General features: G+C 48.8%; 2 protein-coding genes across 14 annotated transcripts in view; both read left to right on the forward strand.

The window, feature by feature from the left end:
* RALGAPB (Ral GTPase activating protein non-catalytic subunit beta) overlaps positions 1–10,327 on the forward strand; it is an 85,711-nt gene extending 75,384 nt beyond the window's left edge. For all 11 annotated transcript variants that reach the window (XM_028524577.2, XM_036009821.1, XM_028524574.2 and 8 more), the window contains 4 exons: positions 2,248–2,356; positions 3,149–3,227; positions 5,585–5,733; positions 6,206–10,327. In XM_028524577.2, coding sequence (XP_028380378.1) covers positions 2,248–2,356; positions 3,149–3,227; positions 5,585–5,733; positions 6,206–6,399 — 531 coding nt within the window. In that variant the 3' untranslated portion in view covers positions 6,400–10,327. The remainder of the gene's footprint in view (positions 1–2,247; positions 2,357–3,148; positions 3,228–5,584; positions 5,734–6,205) is intronic.
* Positions 10,328–11,630: 1,303 nt separating this feature from the next.
* On the forward strand, positions 11,631–19,409 carry ADIG (adipogenin). 3 transcript variants are annotated; one of them, XR_004899397.1, is made up of 4 exons: positions 11,631–11,837; positions 15,861–15,993; positions 17,812–18,025; positions 18,530–19,409. XR_004899397.1 is itself a non-coding variant. In XM_028524892.2 (3 exons), exons 1-2 carry the CDS (start codon positions 11,711–11,713, stop codon positions 15,977–15,979), a joined length of 246 nt encoding a protein of 81 aa, XP_028380693.1. In that variant the 5' UTR covers positions 11,631–11,710; the 3' UTR covers positions 15,980–15,993; positions 18,530–19,409. The 3 variants fall into 3 exon arrangements, 2 of the variants coding, with proteins under 2 accessions (XP_028380693.1, XP_035865722.1); XM_028524892.2 differs by lacking the exon at positions 17,812–18,025; XM_036009829.1 differs by lacking the exon at positions 17,812–18,025 and having other exon boundaries at positions 18,835–19,409.
* The last annotated feature ends 288 nt before the right edge of the window (positions 19,410–19,697 follow it).

A 19,697-nucleotide genomic window follows, 5' to 3' on the forward strand; every position in this document is an offset into this window, starting at 1 on the left:
GCTTGTAACTTTAACCCAGAGAGTAATTATAACTGTACTGATTCATTAGTGTCTTCATTTATTAAAAGCAAATTCTCACTGTTTTCTTTTTTCAGCTTGTAACAAATAGTTCATTCTAAGACTCTAAGACAGCCTTTGTTGTTTTCCTTGATTTAGCCATTCTGCTACCACGCTTGGTTCTCTCACCCATTTCTTTGCCAGCCTAGGCTTTTATTTGGTTCCAGAAATATCCACTAAAGCTACAGTAGTAGCTCTACATTTCACATCTTTAATCATGCCACATTCAACCTAAACAAGTCTGGCTGTATACAAGTGGTAGCAATTTGGAGAACAGCCCAGTGCATGAATGAATGAACATACTGAGTGAGGCACACAGCAGCTACTACAAGAAGAGAGCATTTAACTTTTATATTATTTTTTTCCCATATTAGTGGATGTTACGTCTTTTTCTGTGTTTTCTCCTCATGTTGTCTCTTAACCCTTATTGGAAAGTGACTAAGTAAGTGATAGCAAGAGTGTAGGACCAGTTCATAAGTATAAGAAGATTGATTTAAAATAAATAAAAATGGCAAAAGGAGTATAAACTTGACTGAGGCCCTTCTTCCATTATAAGGATTTTAATTTGGTTCCTTCCACAGTGAAAATTATTTCTAACAGAAGCATATGCTTAAAGTATATGGGAGAAGTTTTCACCTTTAAAATCGATTTAGGCAAAAAAGTTAAGGTGTGTAGGACTCTTTGAAGTAGACTGATTTTGAAAATCAGGAGTTGCTGTATTTAAAAAGTTTCGCAGAATATAGTTGGGAGATGAGTAAACCTGTGTGGGATGGTGATGCAGGATTTTAGGCACATCTGAGTACTTGCACTTATTTTCTGAATGCCTGCACAGTTATTCCTGAAAATCCAAGGAATGACAACTCTTAAAGCACATTGTTTTTATTAATCATATACTTTGCAGACAATTAACAAATTAAAAAAAGAAAGATCGTTATCTCAATAGATGTAGAAAAGCAGTTTAGCAGGGTTGCAGAAAAAATGTATTAGGCGGCATGCTAAGATGACCCGCAGTGAGTCTTGCTCTTACATAATATCATCCCCCTGCAGGGGTGAAACTTGTAAGTATGATGAGGTAGGCTGTGACTATGTACATTTAATGGCAAAAGGGGTTGGTGGGTGTAATTAAGGTTACTTCGAGTTAATCGAAAGGGGGGATAATCCAGGTAAGCCTGACCTAACCACAGGGGCCTGTTAAATCTAGGGCTGGAAGTGAGAGGGGGGGAAGTCAGAGATTCAAAACTGATTGGAATCCGTGGTACTAAGCAAATCGCCTCTGAGTGTGGCTGGATCTCGATCACTAGTGCGGGGAAAATCTCTTGGTCAGTCGTTTTCTGTGAATGTCTTAGCAGAAACGAGAATTTAGAGGAATTGCCACAGTCTCTGGTCTAAGACGTCTGTTTAAGACAGGTATATTTTTATGTTTACAAACATAGTTATTTTTAAAATCCATCCTCAGTGTGGGATTTCCCCTTCTGACACATAGCTTTGGGCTTGAGCGTACACTCGGCTCTGGTGCATGTCCTGAAAGCGATGGGGCTCAGAGTGCCAGTTCTGCTAAAGGGGGGCCTTGCAGTCCTCCTAGCCTTTCAGAGGGACTCAGCGCTGATTGGGCGGTCAGGAAAGCCAGAGCAAACTGTGTGGTTGTGAAGACCTAAGCAACGTTTTTTCTCCTTTCTGCAGACAAGAAAAAGGAATTTGGGGTTGTGAGGAGGTTCTATTGCAGTTGGTCTGAGAACTAGGAATAGCTTGCTGATGGGACATTCAAGAGAAAAGGATATGCGGGCAAATTATGTTGCCACGAAGAGGAAAGCATACTGTTTTCTGGCCATATAGAGAAACACAGATGATTTTAAGTGCTCATTAAGAAATTGCCTGCAAATTTTATTTTTATTATAATTCTAATTGATCATTATAATTGTTCAATTATTAATTGTCAATTACAGTATACCTTATTTCCTTTGAGGTTGTTCGGCCTTCATTTCCTTGTTCTAGGCTGAGACTTGAGAAAGAGAGGAGCCAAAGAAGAGCTTGTTTGCAAATGTCTCTCATGCTTTTTTCCTGAATCGTTTCCTGTGACCTGGTCCTTATGTCCCTGTGCAGCTTGATGACTGCATGGTTATAGATTTATTAAACCTGTTGTTTTGTTTTATTTTTGTTTTCTCCTCTTCTGCTTTTCTCCGTCTCATATAGCTCAGTCCCAGTTCCAGAACGAAGAAACTGCCTCAGGGCCGCCCCGTGCCTCCTCTTGGACCTGAGACAAGAGTTTCTGTAGTCTGGGTGGAACGCTATGATGACATAGGTACTATATGATAAGGACTTTGTCTGTAAATAAAAGTAAAAAAGAATGGCAGTGACTTACTAAATGTGTACGGGGAGCGGCAGCATAGGCGTGGTGTGGCAGACGAGAGCTGGGACTGGAGATCAGCAGGCCTGGGTCTGCATCCCAGCCCCACCACTCAGTTTCCTTAAGCCTCAGGTTGTTCACCTGTTAAGTGGAGACACTCATGGCACTTAGTTCATAGTTGAGACGATTTTATGAGACCAGTGGATGATATAAAGTCTAGCTATGCTTGGTATGATAGTTAATGGTTTGTTGCCAGTTGATCCTGCTCACCGCAGGACCTTGGGGAAGGGGGAGTAACTTTCCTCACCTTCTTCCAAGAAACCCTACTGTCTAGTTTTAGTGTAAAGATTAATTTGTCGTTAAAAACTCTACTGTGAGTAAGTTTTTCATGACTTTTATATAAGCAACAAAAGAGCTTTAGAAATGCATGTTTAGCTTAGAATCTCATCCAGCTTGGAGTTGTGGGAAAGTGTGCTAGTTGCTTTCCAACACCTCCAGAACTCTTTCCAAGCCCTCAAAGACTACAGATCATATTCTCAAAAAGCTCTGCTTTAGATGAACTTAGCAAAAATATGTCCTGAAGAAGAATTTTTTTTATTTGTGAGGAATAGTTAGGATTATCTATTACAAGATAGCACAGTCCAAATATTTGTTGCCTGCTTGTGTAAAGAGATTAGAAAATTGGATTTCCTATTGTTTGGAAAATAGGAGGGAGATACTAATTACGATGCTGTTATTTTCTTCCAGAAAACTTTCCCCTCTCAGACCTGATGACAGAAATCAGTACTGGTGTGGAAACCACTGCAAATAGTAGCACTTCCCTGAGGTATATTACACTCTTATTTGCTTGAAGTTTATCAGTATGTCATTAAGTATAGAGAAACCTATTTTTGAGAATATGTTGATTACAGCTTAATCAAGAAAGGCTTATGAAACAAAAGGAATAATGGCAATAATAAAAAGTTAGAGCCCTGGCTGGTGTGGCTTAGTGGATTGAGCGCCACCCTGCGAACCAAAGGGTCCTAGGTTCGATTTCCAGTCAGGTCACATGCCTTGGTTGCAGGCCAGATCCCCAGTTAGGGGTGCATGAGAGGCAACCACACATTGATGTTTCTCTCCCTCCCTTCCCCTCTCTCTGTAAGTAAATAAATAAAATCTTAAAAAAAATAATAAACAATTAGGGAGAGAATATCAGAGGAGTTTGCAGATAAATGCACAAGGTGATCAAATTAGCAGAATTTTTAAATGGCATAATTGCTGTTTTACATTTATCTGTAGCAAAAAGACAAATGGAGGCAAGTATTAACGAAGACTGTGATAGTAGGGTAGCAATATTAGATAGGAATAATGGAGTTAAATTGGTCAAAACATTCTCGACACACAGCCATTAAAATATCCTCATCACATGAGCTCTTTAATGAGAAAATATTTGGAAATTTGATTAAAACGTTATGACTTCTGTTTTATCTGCCCATGCACAAAAAAGATAAAAAGAAAATAATACGATGGCAAGAATAGTCACAATATATCTACCTAGCCTTTATAGTTTCAAAGTTTTTTGCTTACCTGTTTTTGGTGTAAACACATACTTTAAAATAATTCCAAGGGTACAATTAACATTTTCATTTGCAATTGGTATAAAACAGGTTTAAAGAGGTTATTTCTCATCATCGCACATTCAGTAAATGAAGGAGATAGGAATCTAAATCCAAATGCTAACATGACCTTGCACATCTCACAGAGCTGCCCTTGACATCAGGCTAAACTTGATGTTGTAGCTTTGAGTAACTTCCTGCTAGTTACATGATCTGGTTTGTGTTGCATGTAAAGTAAATTTAGTCTCACATTGTTAGATTATTGTTGTAGAAATGAAGTCAGTAAAGATCATGGATTTACATTATTATGTTTTAAAATTTCTAGAAGAGGGCAAGTCATTATTAAAACCTGGTGTTTTTTATGTCAAAGTATTTTAAAGCAATTTAGAGATATCCTGATGTTATAAGTGCATCAGTATGAATTTAAAAATTAGAACACTTTTTAAGTAGGTAAATATAACATTATCATGATAATAAAGTTAGTAACACTTTCTTGATTTCATCTGGTAACCAGTTTATATTCAAATTTCTCTGTTTTTCCTAAAACATCCTTTATAGCTAGTTTGTTCAAACCAGAAGCTATCCAGGACCTTGCATTTGGTATTCATTCCTGTGGTTTTAATTCGGAACAGTCCTTATTTTAGTTTCTTTCTATGTGACACTCACTTGTTGAAGAAACTAGTTCAAAACTCTTTCTAGTTCAAAAGAGAACATTTAAGTTTCTGATATTTTTTTGTTGTTTTATTTTCTTTAGATTAAAATTTTTAATATGATCAGACAATTTGTATTTAATTTGTAGATTAGTAAAGTTTAGAATTTGTCTTGGACAGAATTAGTATAGGATTGATTTTTATTTAATGTCTTGAAAAGTTGACTCACTGTTGCTTTTGCCAAAATCACTTTACTTATGTAGAAGGAAAGCTTACTGTGTAGCAAAAATAAACAAGCAAAAAACCAACCCTGACGTGTAATAACATCACAGAGTCACACAGGTACCTCTGCATGTATTGGCACATCTCTGGCACGTGATGGGCAACTGAGTCTTCCAAAGGGATGATTGCTGACCTGTGGCTTTCTTTGGCTGTGCCAAGATGTGGCCTTTTATCACCACTGTTGGGGAGGCCCTCCCAACTTCCTCCCCAATCCCTGAAAGAAATTCTATTAGGGGTTCCCCATAGTGGGTTCCACTTTTGCTCTGAGATGCGTGCATTGGCTGTAATGGAATTTCCTGCACTCGGACTGGCTCCATTTGTGTTCCTGACAAGAAGGAGGCACTAAGTAAAAGTCTCATAGCTGGTTGCTGGGTTCGTAACTCCCCACAAAAGGTTCCTCTGGCCTTTTCTTTCACCTCGTGTCCCCACTGGATTTCTAAGCACGTTTTTAGTGCCTTTTTTGTCAGTCTAAAAGGCCTGACCACAGTGATGGGTATTTAGGGTCAGGCGTTGGTCAGGGGCTCCCTGGAAGGAGCCCAGCAGACTGGGCCCTGGACTCTTCTCACACACGTGCAGCAGCAAGCCGCTAGGTGTTCTTACGTATGAGGGACTTCAGCACTCGACCGTCTGAGTAAAAAGAGTTTTCTTTTCTTAAGATCTACCACTCTTGAAAAAGAAGTTCCTGTCATCTTCATTCACCCTTTAAACACTGGATTATTCCGGATAAAAATTCAAGGAGCCACTGGGAAATTTAACATGGTCATCCCTCTTGTGGACGGGATGATCGTCAGCAGACGAGCGCTCGGTAAGGCCCTCACGTGTGGCTGAAGGGTTATGGGTACTTTCTTTCTTTAACATTTTTATGAGCCAAAAAAGTAGTAGAAATAAGGAAATGCTGATATTACTTACTAGGGCCTACACGTTAAAAATGCTGTGGTCTTGTGCAAAAGGAAGCAGCTTTTGTTCTGTTTGGAACTGTGCTCAACCTAGTAAGTATGAGTGGAACTGTAACTTCCAGTATTAGAGAAGGAAGATAGCTGTTTGTGCTCCAGGCCAGGGCCCGGGCTGTCAGGCCACATTTTGATTCTGTTTTCCCTTGTCATTATTTCATCTGACCGTTTTATCTTGGCGGAGCTCTGTCTTGCTCCATGGGGGCAGGGAGAGCTTTGCAAATGGGAAGATAGGGTTTGAGTTTATAGAAAATAGTTCGCTTCAGTACTGAGAGTTCACCTAGCTGACTGGTTATTCACATTGTTTTAAAACCCTCTGTTTTCAAGGTTTTCTGGTGAGGCAGACGGTAATTAATATTTGTAGAAGAAAGAGGCTGGAGAGTGACTCCTACAGCCCGCCACACGTCCGCCGGAAACAGAAAATCACCGACATTGTCAACAAGTACCGGAACAAGCAGCTGGAGCCAGAGTTTTATACGTCACTTTTCCAGGAGGTTGGACTCAAGAACTGTAGTTCTTAGACTCTTGAACTGTCTCGGACTCTCGGACTCCAGTTTGGGGCTGTAATATCAAAACAAAACAATTTAATAGGTGAACACTGTAAAAATAAAAACAAATCACTCCCCAAGAGCTTACTGTTTAATCACCAGAGTAGAAGAAACACATTTAAACCCATTTGATAGAAGACCTCCGGCTTCCTAGAGAAATGGGCTCCCAGACACAATCATATTCCTGCTGGTAATGATGATGCACATTTTAGCCATAAACTTTCTTTTAAAAGTGACAATTTTAGTTAAATCTGAGCCTTTTGAGGAGAAAGGCTTTTATGCATCTCAGTTAAACACGTGTGTTGGTAGTATCAAATCTGCAAATTAGAAGTTGAAGATAGTTTTATACCTCACTTTTTAGGAGGTTATGTTCAAAGTTAAAAATCTGTCTCAGAATCTTCAGGACCTTTAAAGACTCGCAGTGACAGCATGGAGGAGGAGGGAAGAAATCTCAACTTTCCGCTCACTCGTAGGTCCATTTGTCATCCAGTGTCCAGCTGACAGAAAAGGACATGTTTTTTTGCTCACTATGAAGTGTGACATTAAAGTCTTTCATATTTTCTCCACATTTCAAAAAGTTGCTCTCGTCACTGCACAGACCTGTCTGAAGGCCTCCGCTTCCGGGCAGCCCAGGGGCGGACCTGACGTGGCGGCGTGGCCCTGCCCCGAACGAGGTGCTGCTGCTGGAGTTTGTGGCGTTACAAGCTGTCAGGCAGCGGTGGAGCACCCACTCTCCCCAGTGTTGTCTAGCTTGGTGATGTAACGACAGGTTAAACATCAGAGATTTTGATAAACATGTTTGATAATTTCTTGGTAAATAGTTAGAAATGTAAATTCACAACAAGGGTTGAAAATTATTTGGTTTTATCCATTGTCTCTTATTTCAGGACCAAGCAGGACACTGCAGTAGTTTATGAAGGATTCTGATTTGGGGTTCAGGAAATAGCCTGTCATCTCTACTAATTCAGATCTCTCCCAGAGAGCTCCTGGACTCCCTCACGATTGACAAACATTAGTGACCACCTCCTCAAGTGGCTGCTGTTAGAAATGGCTGTTGTCGTCTTTTCTGGACTTTGCCAGCTGAAGACACAACAGATTCCAGCCTGGATTTTGGAAATGCTTCTGTTACCTCACCGCTACTTTTCTGCCAGGATTACATGTTTTGAGGTGGCTAGACCCAGAACATCTTGTCTAGACCCAGAACATCCTTACAAGGATGACTGTCACAGTACTAGAGTAGACAACGCTCATTTCTCCTATCCTTGTGTGCTTTCTTCATTATTAAGATCATTTTATGTTAAGAAAATAAGTGACATTTAAAGTCCAAAGAGAAATGATCACAGTTATGTACGGGGTGATTTCACACTTGAACTCTGACGTCAGTAGATTCTGTAGATCAGAGCTACATAACGGTCTGTTTGGTTTGATGTTAGTTTAATTAGAGGGTGGAGGATAGTGCGTAGGGCCTAATTCCCTGTGCAGGTATTTTTGTTCCAGAAGTATGTATTTTTTCATCTTTGAACAAGAAACGTGGGCATAGTGGCTCTTGGTTTTAAGTTTGCTGTAATTTTTTCATCATGTTTGTTTTAAGCTCAGGTAAACGTAACCTCCGCCTTCCGTGACTCCAGTTTCCATTCAGGATATAGTCTTATTCAGTAGTTGATTTTCTCTGTAAAATGGGCAATAAATTTGATGTTTCCAGGTGGTAGTGTGGGGGAGGGGTACGTATGATAAAGTTTAGAAAGATCTATTCTAAAAATATTGTAGTAGCTCAGCAGGTATAAGGTGAGGTTTAGCAACTTTCATGGAAGTTCCAGGTTGACGGTTCAAGGGCAAACTGGGCCCTTGTTCTAGTGGTTGTGAGCAGAGAAGGCTATAAACTGGTGTGCAGCTTACAGCATTGTGGAGGTCGAAAATAGCTGATGTAGGTGTACTTCCTCCGTGCGATTTGTCAGATAAAACTTTTACCTTTGTAGCTTTACTGTCAGCAAAATGCCCTGTGGTGTGCATGTTGGGGGCTAGGCTTCCTGATCCTTCAGTTTGCTCTAATTTCTGACAAGTCTTTGTCATTTGAATGGCCTTGGTAAGTGGGCAACCATGTCGAATGTAATTTGTGATCCGAAAGACTTGGTGGTCTCCCAGGGAAGGAGGGATGGATGCAGGACTGTGCAGCCCCCAAAGGCACGGAGCCCCAGTATGTAAGGTGCGGACAGTACGGGGCGCACAGACCTCATCAGGTGCTGGTTCCTTCTGCTCGGTGTAACAGCTGCCTAAAAAAGAAGTGTGGTGAGAACCCTTGCACCTTTCACTAGTATTATGGGTTTGAGTTCACGGTCACTAAGTTCACCCAGCTGCCTTTGTTAAAAATCGCTTTGCATAGAAAAAATGCAGAAGAGCATATTTAGTTTCTAGTAATACTTTTTAGAAGTCCACTTGATAAGTTCGCTAGCATGTGTTCATAACCTTTTCGGGGAAGCTGGGACTGCTTGGATCTGCGGCTTAAACAGCTTAGTTGCTGCATGTGACAAGTGCACTGGGAGGTGGATGAGCATGGCATTCGGTGACAAGGAAGGCAGACCGGAGGGACAGCGGCAGGGAGGCCCTCATGCTTCCCTCATGCTTCTAGCTCACGTTTGGTGGGTGGGGGCTTCCCTCCTCCTCTCTCCCTGGAAGCACTGAGGTCAGGGACAGGGCTTTTGCCTTTTTAACCCTTTCCTCATTCAGCCAGCTCTCCCTTTTGTCCAGTGCTTCCTCCTAACTCCCTCCCCACCTCCTGCCCATTGGCCCTTTGATGGAAACAGTTACGTGGAGGGTTGACAACACACACACAACACAACACATCACATCACATCCATGTGGTCCTCCATTCCCAGGTCCTCTACTTCAGGGCAGGCCGTTCTCCTCTGGACTCGAATACCGAAACCTCTATCTGTGGCAGCGACGTCGTGAGGTCTGCATGAATGGCTGCTTCTGCATCCACTGAGGGAGTATCTGTCAGGTTCTGCAGACCGATATTTAGAGAGGCAGAGTCTTCAAGGGTGTTTGTCTCTACGGGCAGGTGGGACTTTACCCAGAGTGGGAGTCAGCCTTGCTTGCGCCCAGGCACCCTGTGTGGCAGTGGGTGAAAGGTGTCGTAGAGGTCATTTGACACTCTTGCTGGCAGAAGTGCTCCGTTCGGCATTTGAAAACCCATTCAGGCTACAGCTTCCTAAAAAGAGTTGGTTTCTATGTTTACATGAGATGGGCAGTTGCATTAGATGGTCTGTTCTCGGATTTCCACGACGGCCTCTTCCCTGAGACAGAGAGATTGGGGTAGCCCGCCCGCTCGGCGTGGAATCAGACGGGGTTCTCGGTAGCTAAAGAAGCCATGTACTGTACAGTGTTTTTCTCGGAGTGTCAACTCATGTTCTCCAGATGCTTTTCTCTTTTTTTAACGGCGAGGGAAAAGGTAAAATTTGGGATTCCACAGTGCCTTGCATCTAGTAGGCGCCCAATAAATATTTGTTGAAGCAAACCAAGTTTCCCAAGTCCTTGTCTCTTGCAGTGACCAAGAACATCTTTCTCCTCTGAAGGGCTTGGCAGTTGTGGCTAAAAACTAAGCAGTATCATTATTTGCTTGAGATCATATATACAATTTGTATGAATTTCGGTATGTTGCCAAGACATGATCTTTTTCTTATTGTATTTTCTGTAAATATTTCTGGCAATGAACTGTAAAGTAAAGGCGAAATGTAAATAAGGCGTCCCTGCGTGCCCTCACCTCCTGTGTTTCCTCTTCGTCGGTGAGGGAAGAAGGCCCAGAGGCTGGTTTGTATTTATGCCGACCCTTCGTCCGGAGCAAACCCATGGAATACTGAATGTAATACATTTAGTCAATTAAATTTTAAGGAGATTCTTATCTGCTTAATGTCCTGTGTGCTTTCGGTCCTGGGCCGGGGGTCTGACTCCTGCGTGGCTGTTCCTAGTGTCCTCTTCCCGGGGCGCTCTGCTCTGCCCCGGCTGCCTTTCCCAGTTCAGATCTGCGGCTCTGCCCCCGGCTTTGTGACGTTCCACCGTGTACTCAAAATTCCTAAAACTGTTTGGCCTTCTGTGCTGGAAGGAGCTTGTACAGGTAAAGCCCTGCCAACAGGGGCAGCGGTCGCCAAGGGAACAGGGAAATGCCAGCTGTGCTGTCTGCCCGCAGGAAACGGCTTTGCCAGGCTGGCCCATCAGCAAGGGGGAGAAGTGCAGAGGCGGTGACACTCCCACCCCTCTTAGAGCAGGGTGGGCTGTTCGGGGTGCCATGGGGCCACAGTGACATCTCACCCCCTAGATGACACGGTGGGTGGTTGTACCACTTGAGGGGACAGCGTTGGGAGCCTTTGCCGAGAGCCGCCTCCTGCAGCCTGACACTGATTCCACGGGAAGCTAGTGTGCAGCCCCCTGAAGGGGGCCTGAGAGCTGCGTCCCCTGCGGTGGTGTGTTCACAGCTGCTCTGCCTGCCTGCCTGCCACGGGACCTCCGGCTGGGGCCCAGTGGCCAGGGCCACTTCTCCCTGGGCTGACTGCACAGTGGCCGGGTTTGGGGATCTGACAAGAAAATGTGTGTTCGAGCCTTTTCCACCTGTGCTGTTCCACTCTTTCGGACCCAGGCCCTTCAGGACCCAGTACCAAGAAATCACCCCCAACCCAGACCACATAGCTCTGGCCTTGGCCTCTGGGCTTTGAGTGGCACAGCCCACCCCCAGCGCACTGCGCTTCTTGGGCACTCGTTGCGGTACCACCTGCCCAGACCTCCTCTTTTGGGGTCTCTGATCATCCCACAGTGGGGCTAAGACTCCCTCTGAACACAGTCTCTACGCCCCAGCACTCCCCTCCCTTCCTTTATTGTGTTGTGGCTGGCCCCACCTGTGCCTGGACCAGGCCGGTGGCTTCCAGGGTGGGCGACCTGGGGGCAGTACTTATCCCAGCACCCACTTCTCTAACTTAGTAGCTGGGGGAGGTGAGAATTAGCCCCACCCCAAGAAGATCAGGGAGGTGGCGTGTCCACCCCATAGCAACTTAGCAGCCATTCAAACCCAGGCCTGCCTGCCTGGGAGCCTGGGCTTCGTTCTCACTGCCCCAGCTCCTGACCATTCATCCAAAACAGCCCTCCCTTCGCCTGAAGGACACTGTGACTTCCTTGTTACGACATCACGGGCTCAGTCACAATTGGTTTGAGGGCAGAGAGTGGCCCAGCCCACCAGATCTCCAGGGCAGCCCTGCCAGCCCGGCTCAGGCTGGCCCAGCTTGGCCACTCACGCACCATGAAGTACCCGCTGGTGCCGCTGGTGAACGACCTCACGTTTTCTTTCCTGGTGCTCTGGCTCGGCCTGCCCGTGGCCTTGCTGTTGTTCTTGTTGATCGTCTGGTTTCGCTTCTTACTTAGCCAAGGTGAGCCGTCCAGTCTGGGCCCTGATGCTGGAGCTGGGCAAGGGGTCCTGAAACCTGTGCAGAGAGAGGGGCTTCCTTTGGGTATTTGCACTGCAGGCTCAGAGCTGACCAGTGGTCCCCTGAAAGACAAAAGTACCGACTTGGTAGTTTGGAGTTTCCTAACCTAGAGGCCAAGAGTGAATCCACGAGTTTGGGGAGCATGTGTGTGTGCATGCTTGTGTCCCCTCAGGGCCACTGCCAACACTTGTAAGGTCTTTGGTGCTGGCACTGGCCCTGGAAAGTGGTGGCCCCACTGGGCAGATGAATTAGTAAAAGGTGCCCCTTCCTGTGAACGCAGCCAGGGCACGAGACTCAGTGAGCAGAGGATGGGCTGGGCTTCAGTCCCTCTGGCCCCCTCAGCAGGGGCTTTTGTGCAGTAAACGGCTTGCAGTAAACAGTTCGGTGGCAGCCCTAGGCCCTGATCAGTGCCTGTGACCACTCACCCTTGTCTGCTGAGAGCGTACATCAGGGAGGGTCTGGGGTGCACTGGGACGCAGGATCGCAGGAGCGGGTTGGCGTCCGCCCTGAGCTCAGCATGCCGGGGTGGAGCTGGCCTCTGGGAAGCTGGGGGCCGGTGGGCAGGGATGCAGCCATGGCCACATGGCAGGAATGACACTCTGCTTGCCAGGCGTCCTGTCCCCCTGGGCCTCTTCCTGGGGTTAGCTTGACCTCCCACCTCCTGCTCTGCAGCCCCATAAACTTTGGCCAACTGAGCAGGCAGGGAGGGCACCCAGTGTGCTGCCACCTCTGATAGGGTGTTGAGACGGGGTGAGGAGTTCGCCCCCTGACCTACCCCGTGACCTCAAGTGTGGGGGCTGGCTATAGTGTACTTATTGGGAGTTCCTGGTGAGAGCTTTATTATTCTTTTTAAAATACATATATAAATATTATTTTTAAAAGATTTTATTTATTTTTGTAAGAGGGGAAGGGAGGGGAAAAGAGAGGGAGAGAAACATCAGTGTGAGAGAGATATTGACCAGTTGCTTCTCATATGCCCCCAACCCAGGACCTGGCACATAACCCACAAACGTGCCCTGATCAGGAATCGAACTGCTGACCTTGTGGTTCACAGGCCAACTCTTCTTAATCCACTGAGCCACACCAGCCAGAGCCTGGTGAGAACCTTTAGAAAGCATTTAAAATGTGATCTCCTTATTCCCAGGGTGGTCCACAGCCCTCCCTGAGGAGCACATCTTGGGTGTCAGGCCTGTGGTGGGTGAATGTCAGAGCACTTGTCTGTGCAGTGGCTATAAAAGCTGTCTGTCTCTCAGACTGCAAGCACCTACTGTGTGCCCTGTGTGTGCTCCTCTTGGGTGGGATCCAGGAGATGTGGGCCCAGATTGCAGCCTTGCCCTTTAATAGTTCATAATAATTGCAAAACTTTTTCAAATGCTGTGTTGGTACTAGGACTTGCACCTAGCACTTGATGTGTATTATTTCATTTAACCCCCAGGATAACCCTGTAAAGTAATCCTCACTGTGCAGTTGAGGAAACTGAGGCTTGGAGAGGAGAGGAAACCTGCCCAGGGGCACACACCTGTGGAATACTTCAGAGTGCCGATTGGTGTCAAGCCTGGCCCTGGCACCCACCAGCTGCGCGACCCTGGACAGGTCCCCCCGAGCCTTAGTTTTCTCATCTACAAAGTGGAGATGAGAGTGGCCCCTGCTCTTTTGGAGAGATGTACATCAAGGACAGAGCACACAGTATGTGTACACACGTGGCACACAGTAGGTGCTTGCAGCCCGAGAGATAACCTAGTCAGTATTGGTTTTGTCCAGGTAGGAGGAAGCGTAGAAGCGGCTTTGGATGGCCGCTTCTGGAAGGGGAAGGGGACACCTTCCCTGAAGTTTGAGGCTCTGCTCTCTTGTGGCGATTCATTCTTGGAAGCCCCGCTCCGAAGCTGTCCACAGCCTGCCCCGCCCCGCCCCACCCCTCCCACACTTTCTCCCCGCAGGCTGTTGACCCACTGACATCTCACGTGGCACTAAGAGAGAAGTGCTTTTGTTAATTTTACGATAAACAGAAACCGTCCCTAAAGTGATTGAGTGTCACTGCTTCAAGGTCCTGGGCTTCTTGGAACTCTCAGTATTACTGTGTCTGTTCCGTCCTTGTGCCGGGAACTGGCCCTGATCCAGGGTCTGAGCCTGCCAGGGTTTGGGGGGCTGGAGCTTGCCACGCCCTTTTTATTGGAGTCAGTTTGCCCTGGAACCCAGTGAAAAGCAGACAAGAGTAGCTCTGGTTCTGATCCCCCCTCCCCGTGCCCGCCTGCCTGGCCTGGCTCTGCGGGGCAGTTTCCGGGCCCAGGACGCAGAGGGTTGAGCAGCACGCCATGTGGCCAACCGTGGCCAAAGAGGAGGCAGTTCCCCAGGTTGAGGGAGGAGAAAGTGGGTGGAGAAGGAGGCTCCCTGGTGAGACTGGGACAAAAAAAAAATTGTGGACAGCTGAGCCCTGGGGAAGCTGACCATGGGGACAGCATTAGTCCCCTGCCATGATATAGGGAGAGGGGACGAAGCCAGAAGTGAGTACCCTTCAAGGGCAAAATGCTCTGCTGAGAACAATTCCTTCGTGATTTGAAGGGAATTTGCAAAAAGAAGGAAACCTCCCAAGAAATGGATTTAGGCCTGAGACAGAAGGGGGCACCATGGGCTACCCTGTTCAGGGTTTTGACCGCCCCTCATGTTGGTCCATGGAGAGGGTTGTTAATTCCGAAGTTCCCTTTGAAGTCCCAGATCCAACAGGCACCCAGTGGACCTGCACGGGGCTGTGGAGGGGGAGGCAGGTTTGAGTCCAGCGCGACACTTCCTGGCTGTGAGCTGGACATCGTGTTTCTGAGCCTCCCTCATTGTAGAACATGAGTAAGGTTGGTAGCTGCTCCAGGAAGTGAAGAGGATTAAATGAGAGCAAACATGTAAGGCAGGTAGCACATAGTACGTGTTCAGAAAACAATCACCACGTCTCGTGAAGAAAAGTCACTTTGAGCCATTGTGCTGGCTTTTTAACTCATGACTGTCAACATGGTTGAACGCCCATTTTACAGGTCTTATTTCAGTTAACCATCGTTACAGAAGAGGCTACTGTTGTGTCCATTTTACAGATGAGGACACTGAGGCTGTCTTTTCTGTCTTTGGCTCTTGGTCTGCAATCTGAGGGCTTTCTCCAGCCTCCTTTGCTTCTTGCAGCCAGCAAAATAGAAGTGTATGTAGTAAGAGAAAGGACATATGTCCCCTGCCCCCTCTCCTGTCTCGCCTTGCTTCCCTAGGTGAGCCGTGTTAGCAAGCTCACGCCCCTGATTAATGACACCTGTATGTCCTTGAAAAAGAAGAATGGAGAAGAGCGTGTTTTGTTACCCTATTTAAAAGAGATTTTGCCGTATACATTTCTCTGCAGCTTGCTTGTAACACATCACAGGCATCTGCAAGTGGAAAGGTACAGACCGACGCAGATGTTTTAGCAGCTTCCTGACGTGCCATTGGGTGGATGGCTGGGTCTCCGTGAGGTGTGGGTGTGCCACACATCAGTCGACCAGAACCCTCACTGATGGGCGTGCACGCATGTGGTTTCCAGGGGGGTTTATCGTTGTGTGTGTGTTACCACAACACAGTGGGGCAGTGGAAACCGTCGAGCACATACACTCAGACACTTGTTCATGAATGACTGCTGGACAATGGAAGGCTGGGTTTGTGTCTCGACCATGCCCAGTGCAGGTAGGTCATTTGCTCACCTCTAGGGTCCTTCCCGGTTTAGTAGGTGAATGTAGCCATTTCTCAGTTACGAAACTGCCTTCTTTGATCCCTGATCACCTTGCAAGGCCTGAAGTCTTCCCAAGGGCTCAGGGCTGTCCCATTCGCAGTCAGTCACTTGTCCTTGGCCCCTGCCCTCAGACGAGGCTGCAGGCACGCCCAGGCTGGGCAGGGGGCTCCTTTTGGATAAGGGATAGGAGACAGGACGTGACCATCCCAGAGGCCTTGTCTGTCTGTCCACAGATTCAGAGGAAAATGACCCAGATTTATGGTTCGATTGGGACCCCTGGAGCAAAGACCCAGCCGAGTCTCACTGGCACGAGACACTCCACAGCCAAGAGGAAGAGAGGCCTGGCCAGTGAGCCTGCCCTGACAGGTGAGGCCCTTCCAGGGAGGTGCAGCTGGGAGCAAGGGGAGCCTCAGAGCCTGCCATCAGCCTGGGGCGCTGCCACGGGGGAGCCGTCTGCCTCCACCGTTGGCGAGCTCGCCATCTCGGCCGAGCCAGGGAACATTCCGCCTCATGGCGTTGGAGTCCTGTCCTTGCCCTGTCGCAGGACCAGCCACCTCTGTCGTGAGCCACTTCCTTACAGAGGCCCCCCTGTCCTTTACTGCTTGGCCTCCCCTCCCACAACTCTCCCTGGGGACTGCTCCCTGGCCTGGCTGTTCCCTCTGCCTGGGACCCTGCTCCCTAGACCAGGGGTGTCAAACTCATTTTCCCCGGGGCCACATCAGTCTTGCAGTTGCCTTCAAAGGGCCGAATGTCATTTTAGGGCTGTATAAATGTAACTACTCCTCAACTAGGGGCAAGGAGCTCGGTGCTGCCACCGGGTAGAAACAAGGTACAGGGCCAGATAAAACAAGGTGGAAGGCTGGATTCCACCCACGGGCCTTGTGTTTGCCACCCGTGCTCTAGACACATGCTTGGTGGGCTCCCTCACCTCAGGTTTTTCTCAAATTCTCTTTTCTAGCAGGGCCCCTGACCACGCACTTTATTATGGACATCTCCCCAGCTTCATGCACTGCGCCCCCTTTCTCTTTTGCCACAGTGGGGGCTCAGTAGATATTTGTGGAAGGAATGAAATAATATAACAATAACATTAAGAGCTGACACTCACTGGGAGCTTCACAGGTACCAGGGCCGGTGCTGAGCATTTCCCTTCCGTGAGCTCATTTTTGAAAGCCTACACAGAGGACATTATTCTTATCTCCGTTTTACAAAGGAGAGTGCAGAGGGCAGTGCAGTAAGGGATGTGCCCAGCACAACGGCCCTGCAGCCAGTGTGCACCTGGGGGGCCTCGGCCACTCCGCGGGGGCTCAGTGCCACCCCTGCACCCGTGACCCCCACGTGTGTCTGTCCTGCTCCAATCTCTTTTTGGAGACTGATAGCCCTTCGTGGCCAGAACGGGATATTTTTTATTCCCTTTGCCAACCCCAACCTAGCAAAACACGGCACGTGATCTGCCAACCTCTCTCCACCTGCACAAACAGCACTACCATCGGTTAGTCTAGCTGCCCGAGCCTCACCCTGGGAGTCAGCCTCATGCCCTCCTTCTCCTCCCGCCCCACGTCCGGTCCCAGCTGTCCTCCATCTCTCACGCATCCACTCACACCTCTCAGTCTCCCCGGCCTGCCCAGCTCCGAGGTCTGCCCCTGCAACATGTCGCTAACCCCCGACTCTGCACTGTGGGTCACACCTCGGAGCCCCTGCCTGTCTGAATGGAGGAAGGAGGTGGGGCTGAGAGGCAGGGACCCTCACTTACCCTCAGTTACAGCGATTCCGAACCTTTCCAGGTCACGACCTCGGCGGCCGAGGGCCCTTGGCCCAGAAACACACGTGTGCATCCACTCAGCGTTCCGTGGGGGGGGGGGGGGGGCTGGCCTCACAGCGTGTGACTTGCAGTGGCCCCACCAGGCCCTGTGTTCAGAAGAGCCCAAGCTTGGTTGAATACTCTGCGTGGTTGCTGCTGTCTTGAAATTTTAAATAAGTTTTAACAATTTTTAACAGGGGCCTGCGTGTTCATCTTTAATGGGGCCCACAGAGTATGTAGCCTGTCCTGTCCGCGAACAGTTAGTGGGGCAGGAAAGGGAGACATTCAAACTCTTCCCCAGGGGCTCTGTCCCCTGTATGTAGAGCCCTTCCCGCTCCCACGGTGTATCTGTCCCTCTCTTACTCTCGTGCCCTTGTCGTCCCTAGACCCAACCTGCCGTCTGTCCCCAGCTCGGTTTTCCTGGAGTCAGCGGCGCGGCAGCAGGGGACGAAGTGGATGGGAGGGAGGAGGACTCAGGCGAGTGAGGGGCTTCCCTGAGCCGCCTGCCTCATCTCCTGCAACAATGGACACACAGCCCCCAAGGATCCCCCGGAGGATCCCCGGGGCCCCCGGGGAGCAGCCCACATCTGTGAGGACAGTGTGAGCAGGCACACGCGGGGGCGTTGGCCAAACGAGTTGGGAGAGGGTCCTAGGGCTGGGCCAGGCCAGGGCGCGCAGGTATGTGTTAAAGAGCACAGGGTCTTCCGGAGCTCAGGAGACCCCTGAGACCATGCTGGGCCTGACCACGTCCACTCACTCAACAAGCCGTGGGGCCTGGGCCTGACCCCGGCGCCGACCTGAGCCGTCCTGACCCCATTTGGGCACCCCAGCCCTCCTTCCCCCCAATGCTAAGGGCCGGGGGACTCCGCTCCGAACTTCTGTTTCCCCATTTCAAGCTCACTCCTGGACGGGCCGTCAGGTTGTTTCCAACACCACGGACTTTATAAACACCTGTAGAGTGTCTACCACAGGCCCGGGTATTTTAAGGGTAGTTCACGTTCAGTGAGCGCTTCCTACATCCCAGGCGCTTTTCTGTGACTATATGTATTATTGTTTTTTAACCCTCGAAAGAATTTTATCAGGTAGGTTATCCCTGTTTTGCAGGTGGGAAAACTGAGGCACGGAGTAGTCAAGTAACTTGTTGAGTCGAAGTGGTGGAGTCGGGATTTGAACCTAAGTCCTGTGACTCCAGAGCCCAACCCTGACCCACTGGGCTCACTGTTTTCCAGACTGGACTGTTGCGGGGAGCTGTGGGGAGGCACGCTGAAGAAACCCCAGTCGGTCCTTGCACCCCCCCTGGCCACCCCAGAGGCAGCGGGGTTGGCGGACTGTAGAGGGGGCCAGCCCTCCAGGGAATCACCAGGCATCACCTTCACTCCCTGCTTCTCTCTCACCACACAACCCACCAGGCTCCACTGGCCTTTTCAGTTGTCTACCAGAGACAGAATGGAGCCGAATGGTTAGCTGGTCTCCCGGACCTTGGTGTCCCTGCTCGGCCCTGCTGGCATGAACGGTCCATCCAAAGCACAGATCAGAACCTTCGGTCTCGCAGCTCTGGCTCCGGGCGAATGCCCGAGTTCCTCTCGGGGAGAGAGCGCCACCCTTTGGCGCCTGAGCCTGGCTGAAGTGGCTGGGCGAGGTTTCTGTTCTTACCAGCCAGGCTGCAGGAAACACCCTTGACCTTCTGCCTCTGCACACAGCTGTCTCCGGGACAAACTCTGAAAGGAGAAAGTGTCCAATGGAAGCTCTATGCAATGCCAGTTTGCAGATACTGTGAAGGTCTCTTACTGAAAGGTGGCCCCAGGAGTATACCTAAAAGGGCCCATTTCCCCTGGCCTTTGCCCCACTGTGCACCCCTGACACGCACGCAACACACTCGCCCGGCTCCTGCATGTGCCTTGTTCTGGCGCATGAGCATTTGTCAACCCTGTGTTCTCCTGGGAGCTTTCCGGGCGTTGAATAAACACTTTTGGTAACAAACTTCCCCAGTGGCTGAAGCTTCACCCTGGCTTTGTCTGGCATTTTCTCCGACCACCCTGCCCCCGATCCCGTGCTGTCTGCCATTGTTCAGCCTCCTGTGCTGACCTGGAAAACTGAGGTGAGTCACCTCCCCCTCACCAGCCCCTTGCCCCCAATCGCTCTGGAGGAGCCAGAGAAGCCTCGGCGTGGGTGGGCCTCAGACCGTGAGGGACAGCTGGCACAGCCAGGCTCTGCCGGAGGGCGTCTGGTCGCACTCCCAGGACCCCCCACGGCAGAAGGCAGGGGAGACAGC

The sequence above is a fragment of the Phyllostomus discolor genome, chromosome 9 (genome assembly GCF_004126475.2).
Source record: "Phyllostomus discolor isolate MPI-MPIP mPhyDis1 chromosome 9, mPhyDis1.pri.v3, whole genome shotgun sequence".
Taxonomy (NCBI): domain Eukaryota; kingdom Metazoa; phylum Chordata; class Mammalia; order Chiroptera; family Phyllostomidae; genus Phyllostomus; species Phyllostomus discolor.

What these genes read in the sequence shown, in the direction of transcription:
- ADIG (XM_028524892.2), top strand. Translation starts at nt 11,711, where the DNA reads ATGAAGTACCCGCTGGTGCCGCTGGTGAACGACCTCACGTTTTCTTTC. An exon ending in TCGCTTCTTACTTAGCCAAG is followed by an intron (nt 11,838 to 15,860) that starts GTGAGCCGTCCA and finishes GTCTGTCCACAG; the next exon opens with ATTCAGAGGAAAATGACCCA.